This window comes from Triticum urartu, chromosome 6, assembly GCF_003073215.2.
Source record: "Triticum urartu cultivar G1812 chromosome 6, Tu2.1, whole genome shotgun sequence".
Lineage (NCBI taxonomy): Eukaryota > Viridiplantae > Streptophyta > Magnoliopsida > Poales > Poaceae > Triticum > Triticum urartu.
This window is the reverse complement of record NC_053027.1, coordinates 545,828,872-545,852,615: the sequence shown is the minus strand read 5'-3', so window position 1 is coordinate 545,852,615 and position 23,744 is coordinate 545,828,872. Positions and strand designations below refer to the sequence as shown.

The 23,744-nt window shown below is 45.9% G+C and overlaps 3 protein-coding genes and 2 pseudogenes across 3 annotated transcripts; 3 read left to right on the top strand and 2 right to left on the bottom strand.

The window, feature by feature from the left end:
* The first annotated feature begins 1,986 nt into the window (after nucleotides 1-1,986).
* Nucleotides 1,987-3,627, top strand: LOC125512816 (protein POLAR LOCALIZATION DURING ASYMMETRIC DIVISION AND REDISTRIBUTION-like). Its single transcript, XM_048677895.1, has 3 exons — nucleotides 1,987-2,388; nucleotides 2,478-2,920; nucleotides 3,012-3,627. The coding sequence occupies exons 1-3, from the start codon at nucleotides 2,046-2,048 to the stop codon at nucleotides 3,378-3,380; spliced, it is 1,155 nt and encodes a 384-aa protein (XP_048533852.1). The 5' UTR covers nucleotides 1,987-2,045; the 3' UTR covers nucleotides 3,381-3,627.
* A 612-nt stretch (nucleotides 3,628-4,239) lies between these two features.
* On the bottom strand, nucleotides 4,240-6,836 carry LOC125512815 (annotated as a pseudogene).
* Nucleotides 6,837-10,558: 3,722 nt separating this feature from the next.
* On the top strand, nucleotides 10,559-12,111 carry LOC125512814 (the record flags this gene model as incomplete). Its single annotated transcript, XM_048677893.1, has 4 exons — nucleotides 10,559-10,835; nucleotides 10,931-11,370; nucleotides 11,469-11,633; nucleotides 11,733-12,111. Coding segments are annotated over 4 exons (1,248 nt in total), but the record flags the coding sequence as incomplete, so codon positions are not given.
* A 478-nt stretch (nucleotides 12,112-12,589) lies between these two features.
* Nucleotides 12,590-15,223, bottom strand: LOC125512813. The gene is made up of 6 exons (XM_048677892.1): nucleotides 15,052-15,223; nucleotides 14,889-14,975; nucleotides 14,405-14,587; nucleotides 13,360-13,569; nucleotides 13,099-13,245; nucleotides 12,590-12,978 (listed from the first exon to the last, which is right to left on the bottom strand). Exons 1-6 carry the CDS (start codon nucleotides 15,193-15,195, stop codon nucleotides 12,607-12,609), a joined length of 1,143 nt encoding a protein of 380 aa, XP_048533849.1. The 5' UTR covers nucleotides 15,196-15,223; the 3' UTR covers nucleotides 12,590-12,606.
* A 2,090-nt stretch (nucleotides 15,224-17,313) lies between these two features.
* LOC125516969 lies at nucleotides 17,314-18,794 on the top strand (annotated as a pseudogene).
* Nucleotides 18,795-23,744: the final 4,950 nt, after the last annotated feature.

Here is a 23,744-nt window from a genome sequence, read left to right as displayed (position 1 = left end):
ATAATCCTCAAAGTCTTAAACAAGGCCTACTCAACCAGATTGGCGACTAGCCAAATGTGACTCAATTCTAATTTGTAGGCCACCTATTACGTGCACGTTACAGAACCTGAGATACAATCTATCGTGATATTCCGCTTCAGTCAACTTGCTTCGCCATGTTTTTTTATTGATTTCGTTCGAATAAAATTGGACACGAGAAGCACCTCCATTCGGCAAAAATTCTGCTTTCAGGCGTATAAATTCAGTAGACGTCTTAATATATGGGTTGCCTGATATTTTTTTTAAACAAGTCAACTTTTTCAGTACATGTATCAACTCTCAACCCTTAGAGCATCTCCAACAGTGACGGCAAAAAACGCGCGCGCGGTAAAATTAGATTTTAGCGCGCGGGACGATTTCGTGCGCTTCATCGGAGGCGGGGAAATCAGGCGCGCGGAAAATGATTGCGCGCGTGCGGGGAAAAGTGGACGGTCGCGCGCTAGATTTGACGCGCCGCTTCTGACGCGTCTATAAAATGCAGCGCCCGTCACGCACCGTTAAGTCGCTATCCACATCGCCACGCGCCCTTTCCCACTCTCTCCTCGCTTTCTCTGCCGCTTTCTCGCCTCGCCGCCGACATGCCACCGTGCCGCCGCACCGTCGGGGAGCTTCGGGCTACCGCGGCCTCGGCCTAGGCACCTTCGACACCCCCCATGAGGCCGCCCGCGCGTACGACGCGGCGGCGTGGCGCCTCTCGAGGCCTCGGGCACAGATGAACTTTCAGGACGTCTCGACGCCTGAGCAGGTGCATGACCTGCCCCTCCGCCGCGGCTAGTAACTGGCGCCGACCGTCAGGAACACCATCGGCAGCAGCGCCGCCTCCTCATGGCTGAGGCGGACGAGCGAGCCATGGCGGAGTGACGCCAGCGCCACCCAGAGAACGCCCCCAACGAGAACGCCTTCTGGACGGAGAGGGGGACAAGGCGGCGCGCGGAACGGGTGGACAGGCGTCGTCGGAAGGCACTGGCGATATTGCAGTGCGATCTGGGTCAAGCATCATTCTTCTCTAGCAACGATGAGCAGTGGAAAGACGCGTTTCTTGATACGTCGGACGACACAAACGAGGAGAAGAAGGACGACGACTCCGAATAGTCTTGGTAGTTTCTAGTTTGTGATGTTGGTTGAACTTTGCTACTTTCTCTGTTCCGAATTACTTGTCGAAGAAATGGATGTATCTAGAATTAAAAAATGTCTAGATACATCCATTTCTACGACAAGTATTTCTGAACGAAGGGAGTATTTGTATCGACTAGTTTGTGCTGTGTGGTTGAACTTTGCTATTTGTATCGTTGATGATGAATTATCTATTTGGTTGAACTAGTTTGTGTTCTGGTTGCTCGTGCGCGTCTTTTTTTTGCAGCGTCTGTTGAAGGGGGCGCGCGCACAATATTTTGCAACCGCTGTTGGAGCCAGTGTCCTGCCGCGCGCAAAAGACTGTTTTAGCGCGCCGCTCGTTGCACGTCTGTTGAAGATGCTCTTACAAACTGAACTGCATGAATTTGTCATGGAGGTGACAGACTTCGAACTCAAAGGACTACTATTTTAAAGACAAGGATTCAAAAATTGAAGCAACTGACAATTATTGAAAAGATTTGGAAAAACGTTACTTCCTCCGTTTTTAAATATAAATTTTTTTAGAGATTTCAATAAGTGACTATATACAAAGTAAAATAAGTGAATTTACACTCTAAATTATGTCTACATATATTCATATGTAGTTTGTATTGAGATCTCTATAAAAACTTACATTTAGGAACGGAGGAAGTACTAGTAGTATACTCTCCTCTATCCTCAGTCGCCTGAAATGGACAGCGTTTCTTAAATCAAGGGGAAAATGAAGGTTGGTTGGTTAAAGGACATGGAAGGTTTAACGCCCATTTAAACCCCACACTGCCCACCATTTCCGCCTCCCTATAAATACGCGCGCCTCCATCAACCCCATGAAATCCTCCAACATTCCTCGAATCCCCTCGCCATTGCCGCGCCATTCCGAGTCTCGGTCGCTAATGGCAATGCAGACGAGCACGGCGCAACCGCTGCCGCTGCCCCCGCGTCTCTCGACCTCCCCGCCTTCCTCGCCGGCCACCGTCGGCGCCCTCCTCACCAATGCTGCCTGCGCCAGCAGGATCCGGCGCGAGTGCCGCTCACCACGGTCCTTGCTGGCGCGCATTTTCGGCAGGGGCAGCGGCGGGTTCGGCTGCCGCATGCGCATCCCCCGCTACTGCTCCAGCGGCGCCGGAGCGGCCGCCGAGGAGGACGCCGTACAGGAGGAGGTGGCCGCGCCTAAGGTGGTCGTGGCGAGCAAGCAAGAAGCAGAGGTTCGCGAGTCGCCTCGGAGTTCCCTGCAGGGTACGTGAGTGATTACCGCGAACTCACTGAGTTTGTGATCGGCGTTGATGGTGACGGCCAACGGCGTGGCGTGGTTCATTTTCTAGCAGGGTTGAAGGCGGCGCCGGAGGTGTCGGCGGCGAGCCTCGGGCTGGGCGCGGGCCTGGTTCTGCTGCTGTCCAGGGGCGCGGCGGAGCTGAGCAGGATGGCGGAGCTGCGCGCCCAGATGGAGCGGCTGGTGATGGACGTCAGGGCGGAGGCGCGTGGCAGCAGCCGCTCCGACTTGTCTGACGGCGGCCATGTCGACGACGGTGCCAGCGTCGTGAAGGAGCGCATCGTCTTTGCTGACGCCGGCGGCGAGGACGCCTCGTTGTTCCGTGGTTCACGCGATGCCGCCTCGGCGTGCGGCGATGCCGGCGTTGGAGATGCTGTCGCTGCGATGGATCAGATGGAAGCGGAGCTCGAGGCGGAACTGACGCGCCTGCAGCTCGACTCCGACGAGGGCGACGGGGAGGAGGAATGCGTGAGACCGCGGCGAGATCACCAGCTCGAGGTACCGTGCACTCATGCCGCCACTGCCGCCGGCGTGCTCGCTCTGCGCCAATTTGACGCTGTGCTGAACTGAATTCCCATTGATTTTGCAGTCCGAGGCGAAGAGCGACATCTCATCGGAGAGCGGCTCCCTTGCTTGCGTCCACATAGACGGTGTCCTCGGTGACGCGGCAAGAGATTGCAAGGAACACGAAGACAACGAGGAGGAGGAGGAGGAGGAGGGAGATACTGACGAGGAGGTCGAAGAGAGCAAGCCGTGCCACGGCGGCGTGCCGGCGCGGGTGCTGGAGCGGAGGCTGCACGAGCTCCTGCAGTCGCGGCACGAGCAGCGGATCGCGGAGCTGGAGACGGAGCTGCAGCGCGCGCAGAGGAAGCTGCGGGACAAGGAGCGCGAGGTGTCCCGGTGGCGTGACACCGCCAAGCTCGTCTCCCGCCACAAGGACGAGTCGCGGCTCCGGTAGAACCAAACCACCGACGCCGACGATGGATATAGGCGCGCCCCGGTCTTTCGGTGGTCTCATCGTGTCACGATAGCTACTACCAACGAGTAATGAGTTGACCGAGTTTGTCATTTGTTATTATTACTTCCTCCGTTTCTTTTTAGTCCGCCACAAGTACTAAGTAAGTAAGAACCTGTTTGGAACTGCTCCGCTCTTTAAAGTTCAGCTCCGCTTTAGAAAATACGAGCCAAACGGGGTAGCTTCATGATATGCCGCTTTATAAAAAAACTAGAATCTGGGGTACAACTTTCAATTTTTTATGAACCTCTTCAGAGGGTGCTTCAAAAAAACTCTAAAAGCTGGAGTTGGGTAGAAATTACCCATCACTGCCACCACTTAGTAAGTGGATACCCCTTCGTTTCTTCCCCCTCAACCAATCAAATAGATCCTTTCCACCAAATTTTCCATTTTTGAAGCTGGAGCTAGAAGGAATCCAAACATTTTCTTGGGTAGTGCTACAACTTCTGAATGAAACCGCTCCAAAATGAATTTAGTGAAGCGAAACTGATTTTGATGAAGCGAAGCGCTCCCAAACAGGCCCTAAGTAGTAGTATGATTTGTTGAGAAGAAAGAAGGATGGCCGTTCGATTTTAATCTAATGACCAAACCACCGACGACGGATATACACGCGCGCGCATGGCTTCAACTTGTATCGTCTACCGTGGCGTTGCATTTGCACTCCCTCACGGCAAAAGAAAGAAGAAACAAAAATCAGCACGAACGGAAGTCGATGATATACGGACATACATAATGCCGCAAGACCACTTTGCATGGTGTCTGTTTTATTAACTTTGTCGAGCCCATACATAGATTATTATCATCAGGCCCTCTTGGACCCTGGTCCACCATAGAAGAAAAGCATACCTAAATCCTTTCTAACTTCAAATCCATCGGCGGTGTATTTGGACCGATCGCTCGACCCATGCTTCACTCGGGATTTATCCGGGGTCACAAACCAGCCCTTATTATCGGCAATCTCAATGCCTTCCATGAACGCCGCTTTTCCGAATCCTTCCGAAGCAAAATGCCCGCTACCCATCTCCGGAGAGTTTGATGCGGCAGTCGGCCCCTCAACCTGCCCGCCCTAGAACGCGAAACCACCCTTGTATCTAATGAATTTGAATAATCCGCCCGGCCAATATCCAATTGGCATTTTATTGACACTCACCCACCAATGGCCTGATGTCGGCTCCTAAAATAATATAATTCAATATTAATTAGTTCATTATATGCCCATAAACAAACTAATAATTAGTTAATCTGTACAAGGTGCTTGAGAAATCGCAGATTTTAAGAATGACATAATACCTTGAATATTTGAATGTCTACTACTTTCTGTACTCCACCATAGACAGAGGATGGTTGTATTCTTGATCCAGGACCAACGTTGTGGTGGACTTGAACATATCCAGGACAGCTGAAGTCAACGCATGACTTCTTTGAATACCCATCGTACTGTGAAGTTTGTTCCAAGGCCAAAAACAAAAGCAAAATATCAACATACATTATTAATTCCTTATCATGCAAATATATAGCCAATAATAGCCTGTATGTATCCAAATAATAGTATGCATTACGTACCCAAGCAACATGAAATCTAACAAAAGCATCACCACTCAATGTTGGAGATACCCGAAGACCAGCGCCCATCCGATCTGTGTGTTGTCCTCCTCCATTTTCAATATTTATCCAAAGTGAGCTAGAATCCTGGCTACCTTTTTTAACCTTTGGCTCCCAAACATTTATTAGAGCACGCGCCCCAAATAAATCACCAACGTATCTGAGTCCCGCCCTCTGCAAGAAATCAAAGTAACGTCCGCAAATGTGAGGAATGAATACTATGTATAGATAAACCTGATAGGATATCACATGTTATTCACGTTATAAAAGATGTAAGGCGCCAATCCCATTAGAATTTTTAATTGGACCACTAATTAAGCTAAGAAGTTCTAGGTTATGTGACACATAAATCATATTATATTATTCATATTCAAATGCATTTTAAATGTTATCACTTTCGTTTCATATTGCCACGTTGTTGATACAACTTCAATCTTAAGATGTGTGGCCATTCACATTTTCGGAAGGAAAGACTAACAATCAATGAAAACAACTTAATGCTAAATACTAAGAATTTGGGACTAGTATATATGAAACTCTCCAAGAGAGTGTTACTAAAACTTGGTAATGAAATCGGAATTCCTTCATGTACAACTAAAATAATGCTCATACATAACTTATTTAGTAGATATAAGAATCTAAGGGCACAAAAATCATTCCTAACTACTCAAATGTTGTAGAGTACGAGGCCCTTCATTCACTATAAAATTGCCAAAAAAAACTCATTTTCCATAATAACTTGATGAATCTAAACCATTCTTATTGTGACCCTCGATGGAAAATTAACTGCTACCATCCAAATATGACTTTTTTTTCTTAGAGTACTTTCTTCAAATTTAATTAGATTATTTATAGTGTCTATGGTACATCTTTAATCCAACATTGTACATTTGATATGCATCATAAATGCAACAATTATATGCCAATTGGCATAATCAACCCTATCAAAAAATCCCATCAAACTATGATAACAAATTCATTTTGTAACTTATACAAAAACTCACCTCCCATTGCATATCGTTTTTGAGCCCATCAATATTGTGTGTTGCTATGGTGCTACTTCCATTACTACGCAGTATTGGAATTGTTCCCGTTGGGCACTTGATGATAGATGGTTGCACTTGTGAAAAAGAATCCGAAGGAAATGTTTGGGTATCCATCCAAACAGGGAAAGAACTTGGTTTCATCTGTTTGATAATAAAGTAAACCACCATGTTACAAAATATTATAAATGTATCAGACAATACATACAAAACATGCTGTAGTTTTATTCATCATTGACATAGCTTATACTATGTCAAAAGGTTGTTACTTCAATTCACTTTCAATAGTCCAAATTTTCTAATGTGAAAAGGCATACCCAGAAAGATTACTGAAACAAGAAGGGAGTAGAACACACGGAAGCAACATATGTGGACTTAATTATGAACTGACAATATAGTGAGCAATTCATGGATGCATATCATATTTTTATGAAATTAATCTACCTGGATTTTATGGTCTTTCAGCAATGGGTGGTTAAATGCCGGTTGCTTATACACATCGATGCAGTCATAGACGTCCCCGTCTTCCATCTATTTTGACGTTTCCTTTGCTTGTTAGTCACCAAAATATGTGCTAAATATACATGAGAAGGTTAATTAGTCATACCTGAATGGTTTTATTAACTCCTTGATAAGTGAGAATCTGGAAACTATTTTCCTCTTGCCTTCTATATCTCACATCTTTTCCTCTGGTCGCTAGAACAAGAAATGACATGAGAAGAGTCACACTAATGGCTTGTGTTCCTTTCATTGTTAAAACCTGGAATTGTTGGTTTTGGAATTCATATACCACCATATTTATATGCATCTGAGCGTACCGCACATTTAATGTTGCAAATAATTATAAGATATATCATAAGGAATTAGTTCATTGTACGCGTACAAAAGATATCATATATTAATTGCACTAATAATTATAAGATATATCATAAGGAATTAGTTCAGTGTCTATGGTGCATCTTTAATCCAACATTGTACTCCCTCCGTGCCGCAGGATAGATGTCTCGTAGTGCTTCATCAACGCAAGCCCGATCGAGGCAGACCTAAACATTGCAAAAACCCGCTTGACCATTATCGTATGTGTATGGTATGCCTGGGAATCCGAGATCCTCAAGCTCACATGTTTGTAAGCAATCCCTGAATGCTGCCATTTGTGCCTCCTCCCTAGTCCATAATAGATGGTATTGTTCCTGTTACTACGCAGTATTGGAATTGTTCTTGTTGGGCACTCGATGATAGATGGTTCCGCTTGTGAAAAAGAATCCGAAGGAAATGTTTGGGTATCCATCCAAACAGGGATAGAACTTGGTTTCATCTGTTTGAAAATAAAATCAACAAACTTATATTCATAGCATTCAACACCCCAAAACTTTTGTGTCCTTACAAAAAAGGCCAAATTTGAGACAGCCAAGTCCCTAGCATTTTGCATTCAACACCCCAAAACTCTTGTTTACTTACAAAAAAGGCCAAATTTGAGACAAGTCATGGGAGTTTTGACTAAAATTTTGGCAGCATAACGCGTCGGGTAGCCATAGATTGAGGATCATAACATTCTATTTTTATAACTGAGATATCACATATGTACATGTGCGAGAAGAAATACCAGGATTTTCATCTTTAAGAGCTAGCTAGCTACTTGCTACTCCAATACAACCAAGACACCAAGCAAGCTACCATTTGTTCACAATTCTTCTGAAAACTAATCAACCAGCGGGTCCATCCACCATCATGGCCTCGGGCTTCATGCCCACAGTGGTCCGTCCGTCGTTCTTCAGTCACACCACAAAGCTTGTCTTGTTTCTGGTGTACCTACCGATGGAATCCTGCTGCTCCTGCACATGAAGGACAAGATGTCGAATCAACAAGGAAGAAGAAGAAACTACAAAAGGATCCAGAAACAAAGGAGCAGCTAGGTACCTCCATGGACCTGAGCTTGGGTTGAGGTACACCAACACATGCCAATAGTGAAAATAAGACATGTCAGCGAGAAGGTGACTGAAACATATATGCAAGCATCGCACCTATATATATGTATATAGGTACCTGATCTGGAGCTCCATTTTGTGCCTTGCACTAAGCTCGCTCTTCTTGAAAGCATGTTGATCATCTGCACCCAAGAATCAAAATGCAAGTATTTCAATTGACCCAGACGCAGGACAGTCTATCATGGCTATTCTGGCTCTGGGTTGCCAGTAGTGGTTATAGAAAAATATCACAACATCACAAGTGGATTCATTCACTCATTCATTGGGCGGCCGAGTGAAAAGAAAAACATCTTAAAAGTAAACGTTATGCTGCTACTAGGTGATACATATCCAAGGCATAAGAGTCATGCACGAAACAAACATGCCCATGTACAGAGGAGGCAAAGCCCAATCGATAGTGTCCGAAGCAAGAACAACATGGTTTCTGAGATCAAAACAATAACTGTTGGAAATATGAGCAATTTATCAAATAATTTTATTAATAGAAATATTAGATAAAGCATGACTAATATAGTAGAGATAAAACAAGTCATGCGTTCTGACAGAGAGAAGGTAAATAGTTTCTGCATATATGAACCGTAGCCTATCATATCTAAAGCAGACAGTATAGCAAGTAGCATATATGAAGTAGAACCTATCATATGTAGGACAAGGACTAGAACAAGGAACTGCGGCAGAATCTTTAACAGGAAAGACAAGAACACGTACGGGACAGCAGCAGCAGAAGCGCTGGACTTGGGGTCGGTGTCCTCATCTGTCATGTCGTCGAGGAGGTCGTGGACGTCGGGGAAGAAGTCGTCGTCGGGGAAGTAGTCGTCGGCGACCGGATCGTCCGTGATGAAGCAGCCAGTAGTCGCGCTGAGCGCTCCCCAAAAACCTTATCACCCTTCTCCCGTACAGGACTCAAAAGGTGCGGTTTCGGAGGCCTACTGTCCCGACCTGCGGTGCACGCCGCAAGACGGGATGGGGAAGAACGTAGCAGCAGCGCAGTGGTCGAAACTTTGTGGCGAGAGGAAGAGGAGCTTCTGTTGTGTCTCTCTGGAGAGGAGCGACCTCTCTTATATAGGTACAGGAGAAGGACGCGAAGAGGTTGCAGCCGAAGAGGCGCGCCGATCGAATTCAGTGTCCACTACAGAAAACATTTCAACTCCCACGTGACCTTTCGTATACTCGTCGTGCGTGGCAAAAATTTAGATATCGGCTCGGCTCATTCCCGCAACCAGCGGCGCGGCGCGGCGCATCGTGACGAGGCGTGGCGTGGCGAGGCGGGCGGCGAAGGAGGAGCGCGCGTGGATATCCCTCTTGCTCTCATGCTCGTACAAGTGGGGAAAGAACCTCCCTTACAAGGAGGTCCAACTCCCACTAAACTAGCAATGTGGGATAAACTTTAGTAGTATCCCTTGCCTTGCACAAATGGGCTAAGTGGGCCTCTAGGATTTATTAGGAATTTCTGAAATAGTTATTGGGCTGCCAAAAATAGACTAAATTCCAGCAATCCCCACCAGATCCCAGAGGCACACAGAAATTTGCCTTTGGTTTCAAACATTGTTTTATATACCGGTACTGCAGTGGAGATTGTTAAGTTGAACTTCCACCTAGAACTATATGCTACACTAGTAAGCAACTTGAACAGTGGACTGGGCCTTGAACTGCAAGTTTTCTGCGAATCTAGCTTCACATAAAGCCTTGACCGATACATGGCTACCGTGGATCTTCCCCGCGGGTGGAGCTTATGCGTCATACTCCGTGACCTTTCATGAGTTTAGTAGAGAGAACCCTACTCTCATAGATTGCGATGTTTGACAATCAGACTCATATAGGTGTGTTCTTCAAAAGATGTTCTACAGGATAACATCTCTGCTTAAATAAGCCACTTAGAACACATTAAGATATACATCAACCTGCCATGCAGATTAGGAGAGTATTGCATCTTCATGGAGTGGTATTGTGAATAGTAAGGATACTCTCCTCTCAGTTGACCAACAACTTATCTTCCATATCTAATTCACGGGATCTCCGATCACAAAGAATAGGTTACCACTGTGAACAACTCATATTGTGGGTCTCATACCCATCTCCCTCGATGCATTATCTATCACATTACGTGATAGACCCTTGTTAAAAGGATCTGCCAGATTTTTAGACGTTTGGATATAATCCAACGCAATAACTCCGGAGTTTTTCATTTTCCTGACAGACTTTAACCTCCTCTGAATGTGTCTTGATGACTTCATGTTATCCTTTGAGCTGCTCACTTTCGTGATCACAGTTTGATTGTCGCAGTTCATAAGGGCACCCGGTACAGGTTTCTCAACAACCGGCAAGTCATTCAAGAGCCGGCGAAACCAATCTGCTTCAACCGTAGCTGTATCTAGTGCTGTGAGTTCTGCTTCCATTGTTGACCTCGTTAAGATGGTCTGCTTGCAAGACTTCCAAGAAACAGCGCCACCTCCATGAGTGAATACATAACCGCTCGTGGTCTTTATCGCCAACTTCCTCGCCGGCCACCGTCGGCGCCCACCTCACCAATGCTGCCTGCGCCAGCAGGATCCGGCGCGAGTGCCGCTCACCACGGTCCTTGCTGTCGCGCATTCTCGGCAGGGGCAGCAGCAGGTTCGGCTGCCGCCTGCGCATTCCCCGCTACTGCTCCAGCGGCGCCGGAGCGGCCGCCAAGGAGGACGCCGTAGAGGAGGTGGTGGCCGCGCCGAAGGTCGTGGCGAGCAAGCAAGAAACAGAGGTTCGCGAGTCGCCTCGGAGTTCCCTGCAGGGTACGTGAGTGATTACCGTGAACTGGCTGAGTTAGTGATTGGCGTTGATGGTGATGGTCAATGGCGTGGCGTGGTTAATCGTTTCGTTTGCGCAGGGATGAAGGCGGCGCCGGAGGTGTCGGCGGCGAGCCTCGGGCTGGGCGCGGGCCTGGTGCTGCTGCTGTCCAGGGGCGCGGCGGAGCTGAGCAGGATGGCGGAGCTGCGCGCCCAGATGGAGCGGCTGGTGATGGACGTCAAGGCGGAGGCGCGTGGCAGCACCCGCTCCGACTTGTCTGACGGCGGCCATGTCGACGACGGGGCCAGCGTCGTCAAGGAGCGCGTCGTCTTTAAGGACGCCGGCGGCGAGGACGCCCCGTTGTCCCGTGGTTCGCGCGATGCTGCCTCGGCGTGCGGCGATGCCGGCGTTGGAGATGCCGCCGCGGCCTTGGATCAAATGGAAGCAGAGCTCGAGGCTGAACTGAAGCGCCTGCAGGTCGACTCCGACCACGACGATGAGGAGGAATGTGTTAGACCGCGGCGAGATCACCAGCTCGAGGTACCGTCGTGCTCGTACAACTAGTGGTGCTCACGCGCGCCCGCTCTATGTCAATTTGACAATTCTGTACTAAGTTCCGATTGAACTTTAATTTGCAGTCGGAGGCCAAGAGCGACATCTCCTCGGAGAGCAGCTCCCTTGCTTGCGTCGACATAGACGGTGACCAAGACATAGACGTGGCAACAGAATGCAAGGAACACGAAGACAACGAGGAGGACGATGAGGAGGAATGCGTGAGACCGCGGCGAGATCACAAGCTCGAGGTACCGTCCACTCGTGCCGCCACTGCCGCCGGCGTGGCGGCGTGCTCGCTCTGTGCCAATTTGACGCTGTCCTGAACTGAATTCCCATTGATTTTGCAGTCCGAGGCGAAGAGCGACATCTCCTCGGAGAGCCGCTCCCCTGCTTGCGTCGACATCGACGGTGTCCTCGGCGACGCGGCAAGAGATTGCAAGGAACACGAAGACAACGAGGAGGAGGAGGAGGAGGGAGACACTGACGAAGAGGATGAAGAGAGCAAGGCGTGCCACGGCGGTGTGCCGGCCCGGGTGCTGGAGCGGAGGCTGCACGAGCTCCTGCAGTCGCGGCACGAGCAGCGGATCGCGGATCTGGAGACGGAGCTGCAGCGCGCGCAGAGGAAGCTGCGGGACAAGGAGCGCGAGGTGTCTCGGTGGCGCGACACAGCCAATCTCGTCTCCAACCACAAGGATGAGTCGTTGCTCAGGTAGAACCAACGGACCGCGAAGATGAGATATAATTAACACTTCTAGCAACCCACATGTACCAATCTAAACCTGTCGGTAAAAGTAGAACCAACGGGGTCGCTGCATGCTCAGGTAAAAGTAGAACCAACGGACCGCGGAGGTGCGCGCGGCCGGTCTGTCGATACTCGCTAGTTTTGCTCCGTCGCAACCATTATCCCCATGGCTGGCTTTTCTACTCCCTCCCGGCATACTTTGCAAGAAACAAGAAAATCCCATCCGAACCTCAGTGTGATTTCATTACATATTCTCGCTATCATCATGCACACCGAACTCCATGATATATAAGCCTTTTAGAAATTTCATCAGTAGAGACAACATACAGATGTAGAGGGTACATTCACTCATTTTGTTCTATATATGGCCCGTATTGAAATCTCTAAAAAGACTTGTATTTAGAAACAACTCATTCGATCCTATAGTGACTGTTTTATTAGCTTTGTCTAGTGCGTCCATACATATTACTATCATCAGATCAGGCCCTCATGGAACCTGGTCCACCATAGAAGATAGTCATCCCGAAATCCTTGCTAATTTCAAATCCACCCGTAGTGTATTTGGACGGATCGCTCGACCCTTGCCCCACTAGGTATCTATCAGGGGTCGCAAACTTGACCGTGTCGTCTGCAATCTCGATCTTTCTTATGAATGCTGCTTTTCCAAATCCTTCCGAAGCAAAATGCCCGCTGCCCATCTGCGTAGACTTTGATGACGCTGTCGGCCCCTCAACCTGCCCGCCCCAGAACGCCAAATCGCCCTTGTATCTAATGAATTCGAACAGCCCACCCGGCCAATATCCAATTGCTATGTTATTGTAACTCACCCACCAATAGTTTGATTTCGGCTCCTAAAATAATTCAGTATTAATTAGTTAGCTATATGCCCATAAATAAATAAATTAGTTCATTTGTACATGGTACGTACTTGAGATATTGCAAATTTATTTTAAGAATAACATAATACGTACCTTGAATATTTGAATGCCTGCTACTCTCTGGTCTCCACCATAGACAGAGGATGGTTGTATTCTTGATCCAGGACCAATGTGCGGGTGGACTTGCACATATCCAGGACAGCTGTGGTCAATGCAGCCCTTCTTTGAATAGCCATCGAACTGTCAAGTTTGTTCCAAGGTCAAAAACAAAAACAAAATATCAACACACATACATTATTAATTTCTTATCATAGAAATATATAGAGCATGTATCCAAATAATATTATGCATTACCCAAGCAACATGAAGTCTAACAAAAGCATCACCACTCAATGCTGGAGCTACCCGAAGACCGGCGCTCAGCCGATCAGGCCGTTGTCCTCTTCTATTTTCAATACTTATCCAAATTGCACTAGAATCCTGGCTACCTTTAACCTTTGGCTCCCAAACATTTAATGAAGCACGCGCCCCATATAAATCACCCATGTATGTGAGTCCTGCCCTCTGCGAGAAATAAAAGTAACATCTGCAAATGTCAAGAATGAATACTATGTATAGATAAACCTGATAGGATATCACATCTAATTCACGTTATAAAAAATGTAAGGCGCCAATCCCATCAGAATTTTTAATTGGACCACTAATTAAGCTAAGAAGTTCTAAGTTATGTGACACATAAATCATATTATATTATTCATATTCAAATGCATTTTAAATGTTATCACTTTCGTTTCATATTGCCATGCTGTCGATACAACTTAAATCTTAAGATGTGTGGTCATTCACATTTTGGGAAGGAAAGAGTAATGAAATTAATGAATACAACTTAATGCCAAAAACTAAGAATTTGGGACTAGTATATATGAAACTCTCCAATAGAGTGTTACTAAAACTTGGTAATGAAATCAGAATTCCTTCATGTACAACTAAAATAATGCTCATACATAACTTATTTAGTAGATATAAGAATCTAAGGGCACAAAAATCATTCCTAACTACTCAAATGTTGTAGAGTACAAGGTCCTTCATTCACTATAAAATTGCCAAAAAAAACTCATTGTTCCATAATAACTTGGTGAATCTAAACCCTTCATCATTGTGACCCTCGATGGAAAATTAACCGTTACCATCCAAATATTACTTTTTTTTTCTTAGAGTACTTTCTTAGAATTTAATTAGATTATTTATAGTGTCTATGGTGCATCTTTAATCCAACATTGTACATATGATATGCATCATAAATGCAACAATTATACGTCAATTGGCATAATCAACCCTATCAAAACATCCCATCAAACTATGATAACAAATTCATTTTGTAACTTATACAAAAACTCACCTCCCATTGCATATCGTTTTTTAGCCCATCAATATTGTGTGTTGCTATGGTGCTACTTCCGTTACTACGCAGTATTGGAACTGTTCCTGTTGGGCACTCGATGATAGATGGTTCCGCTTGTGAAAAAGAATCCGAAGGAAATGTTTCGGTATCCATCCAATCAGGGATAGAACTTGGTTTCATCTGTTTGAAAAAAAAAATCAACCACCATGTAACAAAATATTACAAATGCATCAGACAATACACACAAAACATGTGGTAGTTTTATTCATCATTGACATAGCTTATACTATGTCAAAAGGTTGTCACTTTAGTTCATTTTCAATAGTCCTAATTTTCTAATGTAAAAAAGCATATCCAGAAAGATTGATGAAACAAGAAGGGAGTAGAACACACTAAAGCAACATTCGTGGACTTAATTATGAACTGACAATATACTGAGCAATTCATGGATGTATATCATATTTTTATGAAATTAATTTACCTTGATTTTATGGTCTTTCAACAATGGGTGGTTTAAACCCGGTTGCTTATACACATCGATGCAATCATAGACGTCTCCGTCTTCCATCTATTTTGAGATTTCCTTTGCTTGTTAGTCATAAAAATATATGCTAAATATACATGAGAAGGTTAATTAGTCATACCTGAATGGTTTTATTAACTCCTTGATAAGTCAGAATCTGGGTGTTGTCTTCCTCTTGCCTTCTATATCTCACATCTTTTCCTCTGGTCGCTAGAACAAGAAATGACATAAGAAGAGTCACACTAATGGCTTGTGTTCCTTCCATTGTTAGAACCTGGAATTGTTTGTTTTGGAATTCCTATACCACCATATTTATATGCATCTGAACGTACCACACATTTAATGTTGCAAATAATTATAAGATATATCATAAGGAATTAGTTCACTGTACGCGTACAAAAGATATCATATATTAATTGCACTAAGATATATTACCTCTACAAAATTATAGCATTAATTGCACTATGATAATTTGTGTTGGAAAATATGCCATTAATTTCCCTAAGATATGATCATCCTTCTCTTTTGTACAAAATATACGGTGTTAATGCCATATAAATGATGTGATGTGTTTGATGCATAGGAAAATCTTCACAAGTTCCAAGTTTGATACAGAAAGTGTTAACATGATTAATTTATTGCTACCAAAAGATATGCTACTTCCTCTGTTTCCAAATATAAATCTTTTTAGAGATTTCAACAAGAGACTGCATACGGAATAAAATGAGTGAATCTACACTCTAAAATATGTCTATGTGCATCCGTATGTTGTATTCCATTTGAAACCTCTAAAAAGACTTATATTTAGAAACGGAGGGAGTAAATATAAATGAGAAGGTTAATTTTTCATACTACCCGAATGGTTTTGTTAATTTGTCAGTAAGTGAGGTTTGAATACGGCCTCACAATTTCTTTCATCATTTATCCTTGAAATGTTTTATACCATCAACTTTATTAGCCAACCAACATATTTTTGAAGAAACTCTTTCACGCACGCGCGCTGGAGATCAATCGATCCAAAGCGAAGGGCCAATCCAACAACGTTTCCCTTGAGGCCCCACGTGGATTGATGACTTGCAAGTGTACAGAACTGTTGTAGCACTTTCGTGTGATAAATAAAGTGTCGAACCCAAAGGGAGTGAATAGGAAGGCATAAGGACAAGTCGCTGCTTAGGTAGAACCAACGGACGGCGGAGGCGCGCCCGTCCGGTCTGTTAGTACTCGGTATAGTTTTGCTCAGTGTGATTTAATTACATATTCTCGCTATGATCATGCACATGGAACTCGATGATATATAAGTCTTTTAGAAATTTCAACAGAGACTACATACAAATGTATATAAACATATTTAGAGTGTAGATTCACTCATTTTAAAAAGACTTGTATTTATGAACGAAGGAAAAATCACTCATTTGATCATATGGTGACTGTTTTATTAGCTTTGTCGAGTCCATACATATTACTATCATCAAACCCTCTTGGAACCTGGTCCACCATAGAAAATACGCATCCCTAAATCCTTGGTAATGTCAAATCCACTTGCGGTGTATTTGGACAGATCGCTCGACCCATGTGATCCGAGTTGGACTTGGATCGTGACCGAGTAAACTTTGGGCTTTAGGGTCCATGTGCGGCCCAAGTGTTGAGCCCGTGATAGATGGCTATATATAGTGGAGATGCGGCACACTCATTTGATTTTGGTGCCCTCACTAGGGCTTTGCATGTGTTGCAACTAGCCACCTCCACTCGCCGCTGGTTGTCTGATGGGACCTACTAGTCTTCCGCACACCGTTCCTCTTGCGCGTGTGGATACTGAAAGAGGCGGTGCAACCTGAAAAAAAAATGTTGTTTTTATGCTCAATCGATTAATATTGCAACTGATGAGACGAGGCTGTACGCGCGATCGATTGTGTCGCGAGTCGACGATCCCCGTCGCGGCGGCGACACCGAGCGGAAAGGAACGTGACGACCTTGCATATATAGGTGCGTCAGCGGGAGAGGTGATTGTGCTTCCGACGGACGCCGTCCGACGAGGACGCACGCACGCGTTCTGGGCGCCGCCGATTGGGTCGGAACAAGGAGAGGCATTTGTGCTCCGTCCGTAACTAGAATCACAAAGAACACGTTCAGTCCAGGGTTGACTTGTCTGGCTAGCGCACGCCCGACCCGAGCGTGACTCGTTCGTGAACCATGCACGTACACGCTCGGCACACCATCAGACTCAGACTCGGATCACGGCCGGGCAACCTCCGTCGCACTACATATGTAATCCTCTCCCCGGCTCGGCACAGACGCGATTTTCTCCTACGCAGTTCACATGCGATCGATCGATATGGACCTGATCCAACCCCAAAAAAGAAGAAGATCTGATCCGGTTCTGGCCATGGCGGCCTCGAGCCCGGAGTGGTCGAGCCTCCTGCCGGATCTGCTGGGCCAGGTGATCGCCCGCCTCCCGCACATCGCCGACCGTGCCCGCTTCCGCGCCGTCTGCCGCTCGTGGCACTCGGCCGTGCGCCTGCACGTCTCCCCTCGGCGGCGGCTCCCATCGGTCGTCCTTCTCGACGGCACCTTCCTGACGCTCTCGGACGGCGGCATCCACCGCGCGCACCCTTCGGCAATAACACAGAGTGTGTTGGCTCTACTGGCGACTGGATCGCCCTCGACTGTAAAGACGGGGCTACGCAGACACACGCATATAGGCTTTTCCGTAGTATATTTGAACTATTGTTTTGGCTGATGTGCAAATTGTAAAAGATGTTTAAAAGTCTGTTCTCTCTCCGGTAGTGGGTGATTTGGCATCCTATAAATATGGTTATATGTCTAGGATGTAGGTTGCTTATCAGTTGATGAGGTGATGCATCAGGTCTGATGGAAAAAAATGATGTGATAGTTGTATCTAGACTTCTATTTTCTTAATGAAAATAGGGGCCATGTGGCCCTTTTATCGAAAAAGAAGAGCTCGGCTCCATCATCGGTAAGGTTCCGGAGGAATTCCAGATCCGCAAGGTGGTCATGCGGTCGACACCCCAAGACCTTGTCGCCGTCACGTGTAATGCATGGAAGCACCCTCTGATTCTATGCCGACCTGGGAAAGGAGTCTGGGTACCGAGGCTATTGGCCATGCCCTACTTTTGTATCTGTGACATTATGTTTTCTGGAGACAACATGCTCTATGCGATCACCAAGGCCGAGGACCTTTTTGCACTACATCTTGCTGAGGACGATGATGGCAAGCCCATTGTTACCAATGTCAAACGGATCATCAGGCATGCTCCCGGCCACGAGGACGATATGTATGACGTCGGCATGTGGAAGAGGTTGACCGACATCGATTCGTCAAGTGACGAGGACTCTGAGGAAGACAACGAAGTGTTGAGTCAAGAAGACGCTCACGATGAACTGGTCGGTGGTGATAGTGACACGAAACACTTAGCTTTCATGGAAGAGGATACTTTTTCTGAATGTGAAGACGGTGTGAGAGAAGGGTGGGACGTCGTCCACACCAGCCGGCACCTTGTCAGGTCACAAGGTAAACTACTCATGATTAAGCGAGAACGACTAATTGCAGCCTTGACTCCAACTCACCACACTCGCAAGGTCGAAGTGTTTGAGGCGGACATGGATGCATGTGCATGGATACCCACGAGCAGTAGGTTCGGTGACGGCAAGGCAATATTCATCGGCTATCGCTTCAGCAACATAGTTCCTGCTTGCGGAGAAGTGGAAGAGGATGTCATTTATTTCCCCGATACTAATGACGTGTTTGACATCCGATCCAAAACAATTAGACCGTTGATGCACATGAACCCATTGCAGGACCGGTGGAGGGCGACGTGGGTTTTCCCACCTAACCTGGTTGTCTAAATGGCAGTTGAACATTTATGTTGTTCTTTTCTAGCATAGGTGTATTCCGGTGAATGATAACTTCACACTGCACCAGATATTAGGTATTTTTTTCTCAATATTTATGTATTATTTTCTTATATACTGCAGTGGCAAAAATAACGGTGCGTTACAATGGAAGGAGAAAAAACTATATGTACGGATGATCCTAATAGTGGTTGGATGGTCAGAGAGATAGTGGTATCCTCAGCCCACCAGGGTTCAAGTCCTGGTGCTCGCATTATTCTTGAATTTATTTTTGTATTTTCGGCAATGCGCTTGCAGTGGAAGAAGACGTTCCCGTCGACGAGGAGGCGCCTACGACGACTTCGTAAATCTCAAGATGATATGCCGACTCAGTCTCTACAAGGTGCTCATAGGGATAGGGTGAGCATGTGTTCGTTCATAGAAATGAGTGTATGATGCGCCAATGTTCACCACAAAATCCTACGCATGTTCCCACCCACACATGTATCACCTCCACCCCCACTTTCTACAATCCCCACCCCACTTTTTTCTTTCGAAACAGACCTTCGTCCGGCTTTATATATAAAGCAACACAAGAGGAAGTACATCTCTGAATGATACATGATGGTGAGGTAGCCCTCTTATAAAGCCGATCATGAGATAACCGGCACACATAGAACGCACGCGACTACACTATCAGAATAAGCACTTGAAGACCTAAACACCCGCACATACGACCTAGCACACCTAAGTTCCACGACAACGCCCCCAAGAGGGAGAATGGCGCATAGCGTAGCTGGTGCTGAGTCCACGAGCAATAGGTTGGGTGACGGCCAGGCAATATTCATCAGCTATCGCTTCAGCAACATAGTTCCTGCTTGCGGAGAAGTGGAAGAGGATGTCATTTATTTTCCCGATACTAATGATGTATTTAACATCACATCCAAGATAATTTAATCGTTAATGCACATGAACCCGTTACATGACCAGTGGAGGGCGATGTGGGTTTTCCCACCTAACCTAGTTGTCTAAAAATGTCAAATAGAATATTTATTTGTTTCTTTCTCCGTCATAAGTGCATTGCTATGAATGTTGACTTCACACATACTTCACCAAGTATTGTGGTCTTTCCTATCTCAGTTGTTCCGTTTTTGTTCTTAGAGCATTTATAACCTGACCTGTCAAATCCGCCTCCCTATACGTCCACAGACACGCTCGGATGTGCCCGCGGACATAGTTGGACAGCCCCTCATATGTCCTGCCACCAGTCGCATACCTTAAATCCAGACTCAAACACATGCAAATTCATCATACACGCCATTCTCACGCATAAATAACAAATGTTGGTAGTGAAAATACATAGTTCTTACATAATATTTATATTAAGTGTACAACTCAAACGTTACCTCTTTGATTTTCATTATGGGTCAGCATAAGCTCCACAAGATCACTGAGTAGTTGTGCGTGCTCCTGATGATCTCGAAGATTATGATGAATTTGCAGAAAGTTCATAAACTGATTTGCATCTTGATTTCCGGGATTTGGACTTGTCCTCTATACGCTTCAAAACCATTGGTTTGGGCTACACATCACCCTCATTCTCGACAATCATATTATGCAAAATAATACAAAATGTCACCGCCTGTCACAAAATTTCTGATTCCTATATCATTGCAGCTCCACGAACAATTTTCCAACAAGCTTGAAGCACTCTGTATACCCTCTCCGCATCCTTCCTAGTTGCTTCCTGCATTTTTGCAAAGTGGCTTTGTTTGTTGCCTTGTGGTTCGGATATGATCTTCACAAACGCCGTCCACTGAGGATAGATGTCATCGACAAGATAGTATCCCACGTTGTAGTCGTGGTCGTTGACAGTGTAGTTGCACGATGGCGATTCCCATTACAAAGCCTCCGGAACACGGAAGATCTTTGAAGTACATTGATGTCATTGTGAGAACCCGACATTGCAAAAAAAAAGCATGCCAAATTCATAAATCATTTACGACAACAGACGACATCATGGACCCTCTTCTCGGTGATGTTGTGCATTGGGGGTAAACTTAAGCATTACTTAGGCCGGCCAGGTTTAAAAAGCTCAACCTTGAACTTTCAAGCCCGAATTAGGTCAGAAGTCCCAAATTTTGATCAATAGTAAGCCTGAGCCAAAGAAACAAATAATTTATAGTTTAGCTGCCATTTTTCCGTGTTCACCAAGCTACCGCAAGAACACATGATATTTCTACCATCAAAACGAAAACACATACACACAACCACAAACCACAAAATAGTTACGCACACGCACGCAGTATGTGTCCCCAACCTATTTTGACAGGTATTTTTCATTTCGTTTCATTTGTTCATTGAATGTTAGCTTCACAATTTGGGAATTGTAATATTTGCTATGTGTATGTTATTTGATTAGTAGAACCCATAAAATCATTAGCCAGTAGAACTACTCGAATAATGTTGTAAGCATATTCCCCGCAAAAAGGGATGTTGTAGGGGTATCTCCACAACAAAATAGAAAATACTCTTGACAAATCTTCTATGTGTGTGATTCTTTGGCGGTTCAAGTCCATGTTTTTGAAACGACTCTGACTCTTCTTTGGGTTGTACTCAGAGACTAACTCGTCCATACCTACACATGTGTAAACCGGGAAGTAGTGGTATATCAACTTGCAGCACTCTTTATTCGCATAGGCTGCTCCGCTGGTGTTGGCATAGGCATTGCATCTTGATATCTTCGATGTCTTGTTTGTTCTTACACCTCTTAGAAGATATCTTCCCCGGATCCGGCTGGTTTCTGTTGTTCACTTGTCGTCTCTAGACACTTTGAATGGAATGTGCGCTGCCTCTGACCTAGTACGACTCGATGTTATGGACATGCTTCCGAGGTGTTTGGTTTTGGTTGTGACGCTACATGCGTGCTCTCTATACTGTTTCTACGCTATTTGTGGCCTGAGAATGGGCAAGGCAAGTTTAACTAGCTGGTTCCTCGAAGGTTGAGCATCTCTTCTTGTGCTCATGCACACGAATATTGTGGTGCCTGTTGGAATTTTGCTAGTAGGCCTTTGGTCCAAAGCCCAACTAAAATTCTAAAATTCTCTTGACCCATTCATGCACACATGTGAGTGGAGTGAGTGAGGCTAAAGTTTAGTCCCACCCCGGAAGTTGAGAGAGAGTTGCACCTCTTTATAACGTGAGCTCTTCTACCACTTGTATGAGCATGAGAAGAGGAGACCTACACGCGCGCTCCTCCTCCTCGCTCGCCATGCCTCGGCACGACGCGCCGCGCCACGCCGCGTTGCGGGATTGAGCCGAGCCGAGGACAGAGCTATGCACGTTGTCTATATTTTTGCTGCATGGGAAAATTAATGAGTCATTCATTAATAATTAACGGACGCGTTAATTACTGAACCGTTTCCAATTCTTTTGGATCGTGACGACTCGGACGTGGGGTTTACTCCCACGACCTACCCGGCCCGCACTATATAGTCAGGCAGACGTCTACCCTAGCCGCCGCCGCCTCGTATGGTTTCTCACCATCGTTCCAGATCATTGCGCCGCCAAGCAAGTCTTCTCCATCCCTCCTTCCGGCGTGCACCGCGAAAAGGGACAGCAGGCCTCCGGAACCCCGCCTCTCGTGATCCTGTACGGGAGAGGGGCGATCAGATTTTTGGGGAGCGCACTCGCGCGACTGCTGGCAGCGACGACTTCATGAACGACGACTTCTTCCCCGACCTCGGCAACCTCGTCCTCGACGACATGGGCGACAACGTCAACGCCGGCGGTGCTGCACCCGCTGCACCGTATGTGATTCTATCCTTCCTGTTCAAGATCGTGGTAGAATTCATGCTTCTAGTATGTGCCCTAGATGTGATATGTTCATCTGCTATGCTAGTTCGCATGATTAGTTTAATCTCTGCTGTTGTGGTCATGATTTATCTTCTGTTTATTCGGATTAAATCTCGTAGTAATTTGCTCATATTTCCAACAATCCAAAAACCTGATTATAGGTAATTTACTCCGAGTGGTTTTGCTGCGCATCTGAAGCCGCCTGCCTTTAAGGGGCGCAATATAAGAGGTGGCGCACGAGAGCAGTCTACTGGTTTCAGACCATGGGCTGCTATGATGCCACCAAGGGCAAGCCTGAGAGCGATCTTAATCCAACACAGCTGGAAGCTTTTGAGAAGATCGATACCCTCTTTAAAGGCGCTCTTCTGAGTGTTCTTGATGACTCCATTGTGGATTCGTATATGTCGTTTGACAACGGCAAGGAAATGTGGGCTGCGCTCGAGGCCAAGTTTGGTGCCTCGGACGCCGGCAGCGAGTTGTACGTCATGGAGCAATTCTATGACTACAAGATGACTGATGAGCGTCCTGTTGTACAGCAGGCTCATGAGATACAGTCGCTCGCAAAAGAACTTGAGTATTTCAAGTGTGTGTTGCCGGAGGCATCATTGCCAAGCTTCCACCTTCGTGAAATAATTTTGCTACTTCCCTGAAATACAAGAGACATGAGTTTTCCGTTGCGGATCTCATTGGTACTCTTGATGTTGAAGAGAAGGCGAGAGCAAAGGACACACGTGCTCGAGTTGCTGAGGGAGGTTCTAGTGCCCACATGGTACAGAAGAAGAACTCCCAGCCCAACAAGTTCAAAAACAATAAGAACAAAATTCAGGGCAAAGGCAAGTTTGATACAAAGAACAAGCCATCACATTCTACCAACTTCAAGAAGAATTCTCATAAGAAGGGGAAGGGACTTTGCCATGTCTGCGGTGATCCTAATCACTGGGCTCCGAAGTGTCCTAACCGCTTTGAGGAGCGCGAACATGAGAAGAGCGGCAAGTCCGCTAATGTTGTCATCGGTGATACTGATATGAAGGAATCAGGATACACTATTTTTCCTACCATCCTTTCAGTATTTCAATCCCCTGATTGGTTAATTGACACCGGTGCCAATGT

Excerpts from the sequence above, each read along its gene's own strand:
- LOC125512816 (XM_048677895.1), top strand. The coding sequence starts at position 2,046 with ATGGCAATGCAGACGAGCACGGCGCAACCGCTGCCGCTGCCCCCGCGT. Across the intron at positions 2,389-2,477 it reads GCCTCGGAGTTCCCTGCAGG|GGTTGAAGGCGGCGCCGGAG; the intron begins GTACGTGAGTGA and ends ATTTTCTAGCAG. Across the intron at positions 2,921-3,011 it reads GGCGAGATCACCAGCTCGAG|TCCGAGGCGAAGAGCGACAT; the intron begins GTACCGTGCACT and ends TTGATTTTGCAG.
- LOC125512813 (XM_048677892.1), bottom strand. The coding sequence starts at position 15,195 with ATGGAAGGAACACAAGCCATTAGTGTGACTCTTCTTATGTCATTTCTT. Across the intron at positions 13,570-14,404 it reads AAAACGATATGCAATGGGAG|AGGGCAGGACTCACATACAT; the intron begins GTGAGTTTTTGT and ends TATTTCTCGCAG. Across the intron at positions 12,979-13,098 it reads CAGGCATTCAAATATTCAAG|GAGCCGAAATCAAACTATTG; the intron begins GTACGTATTATG and ends GAATTATTTTAG.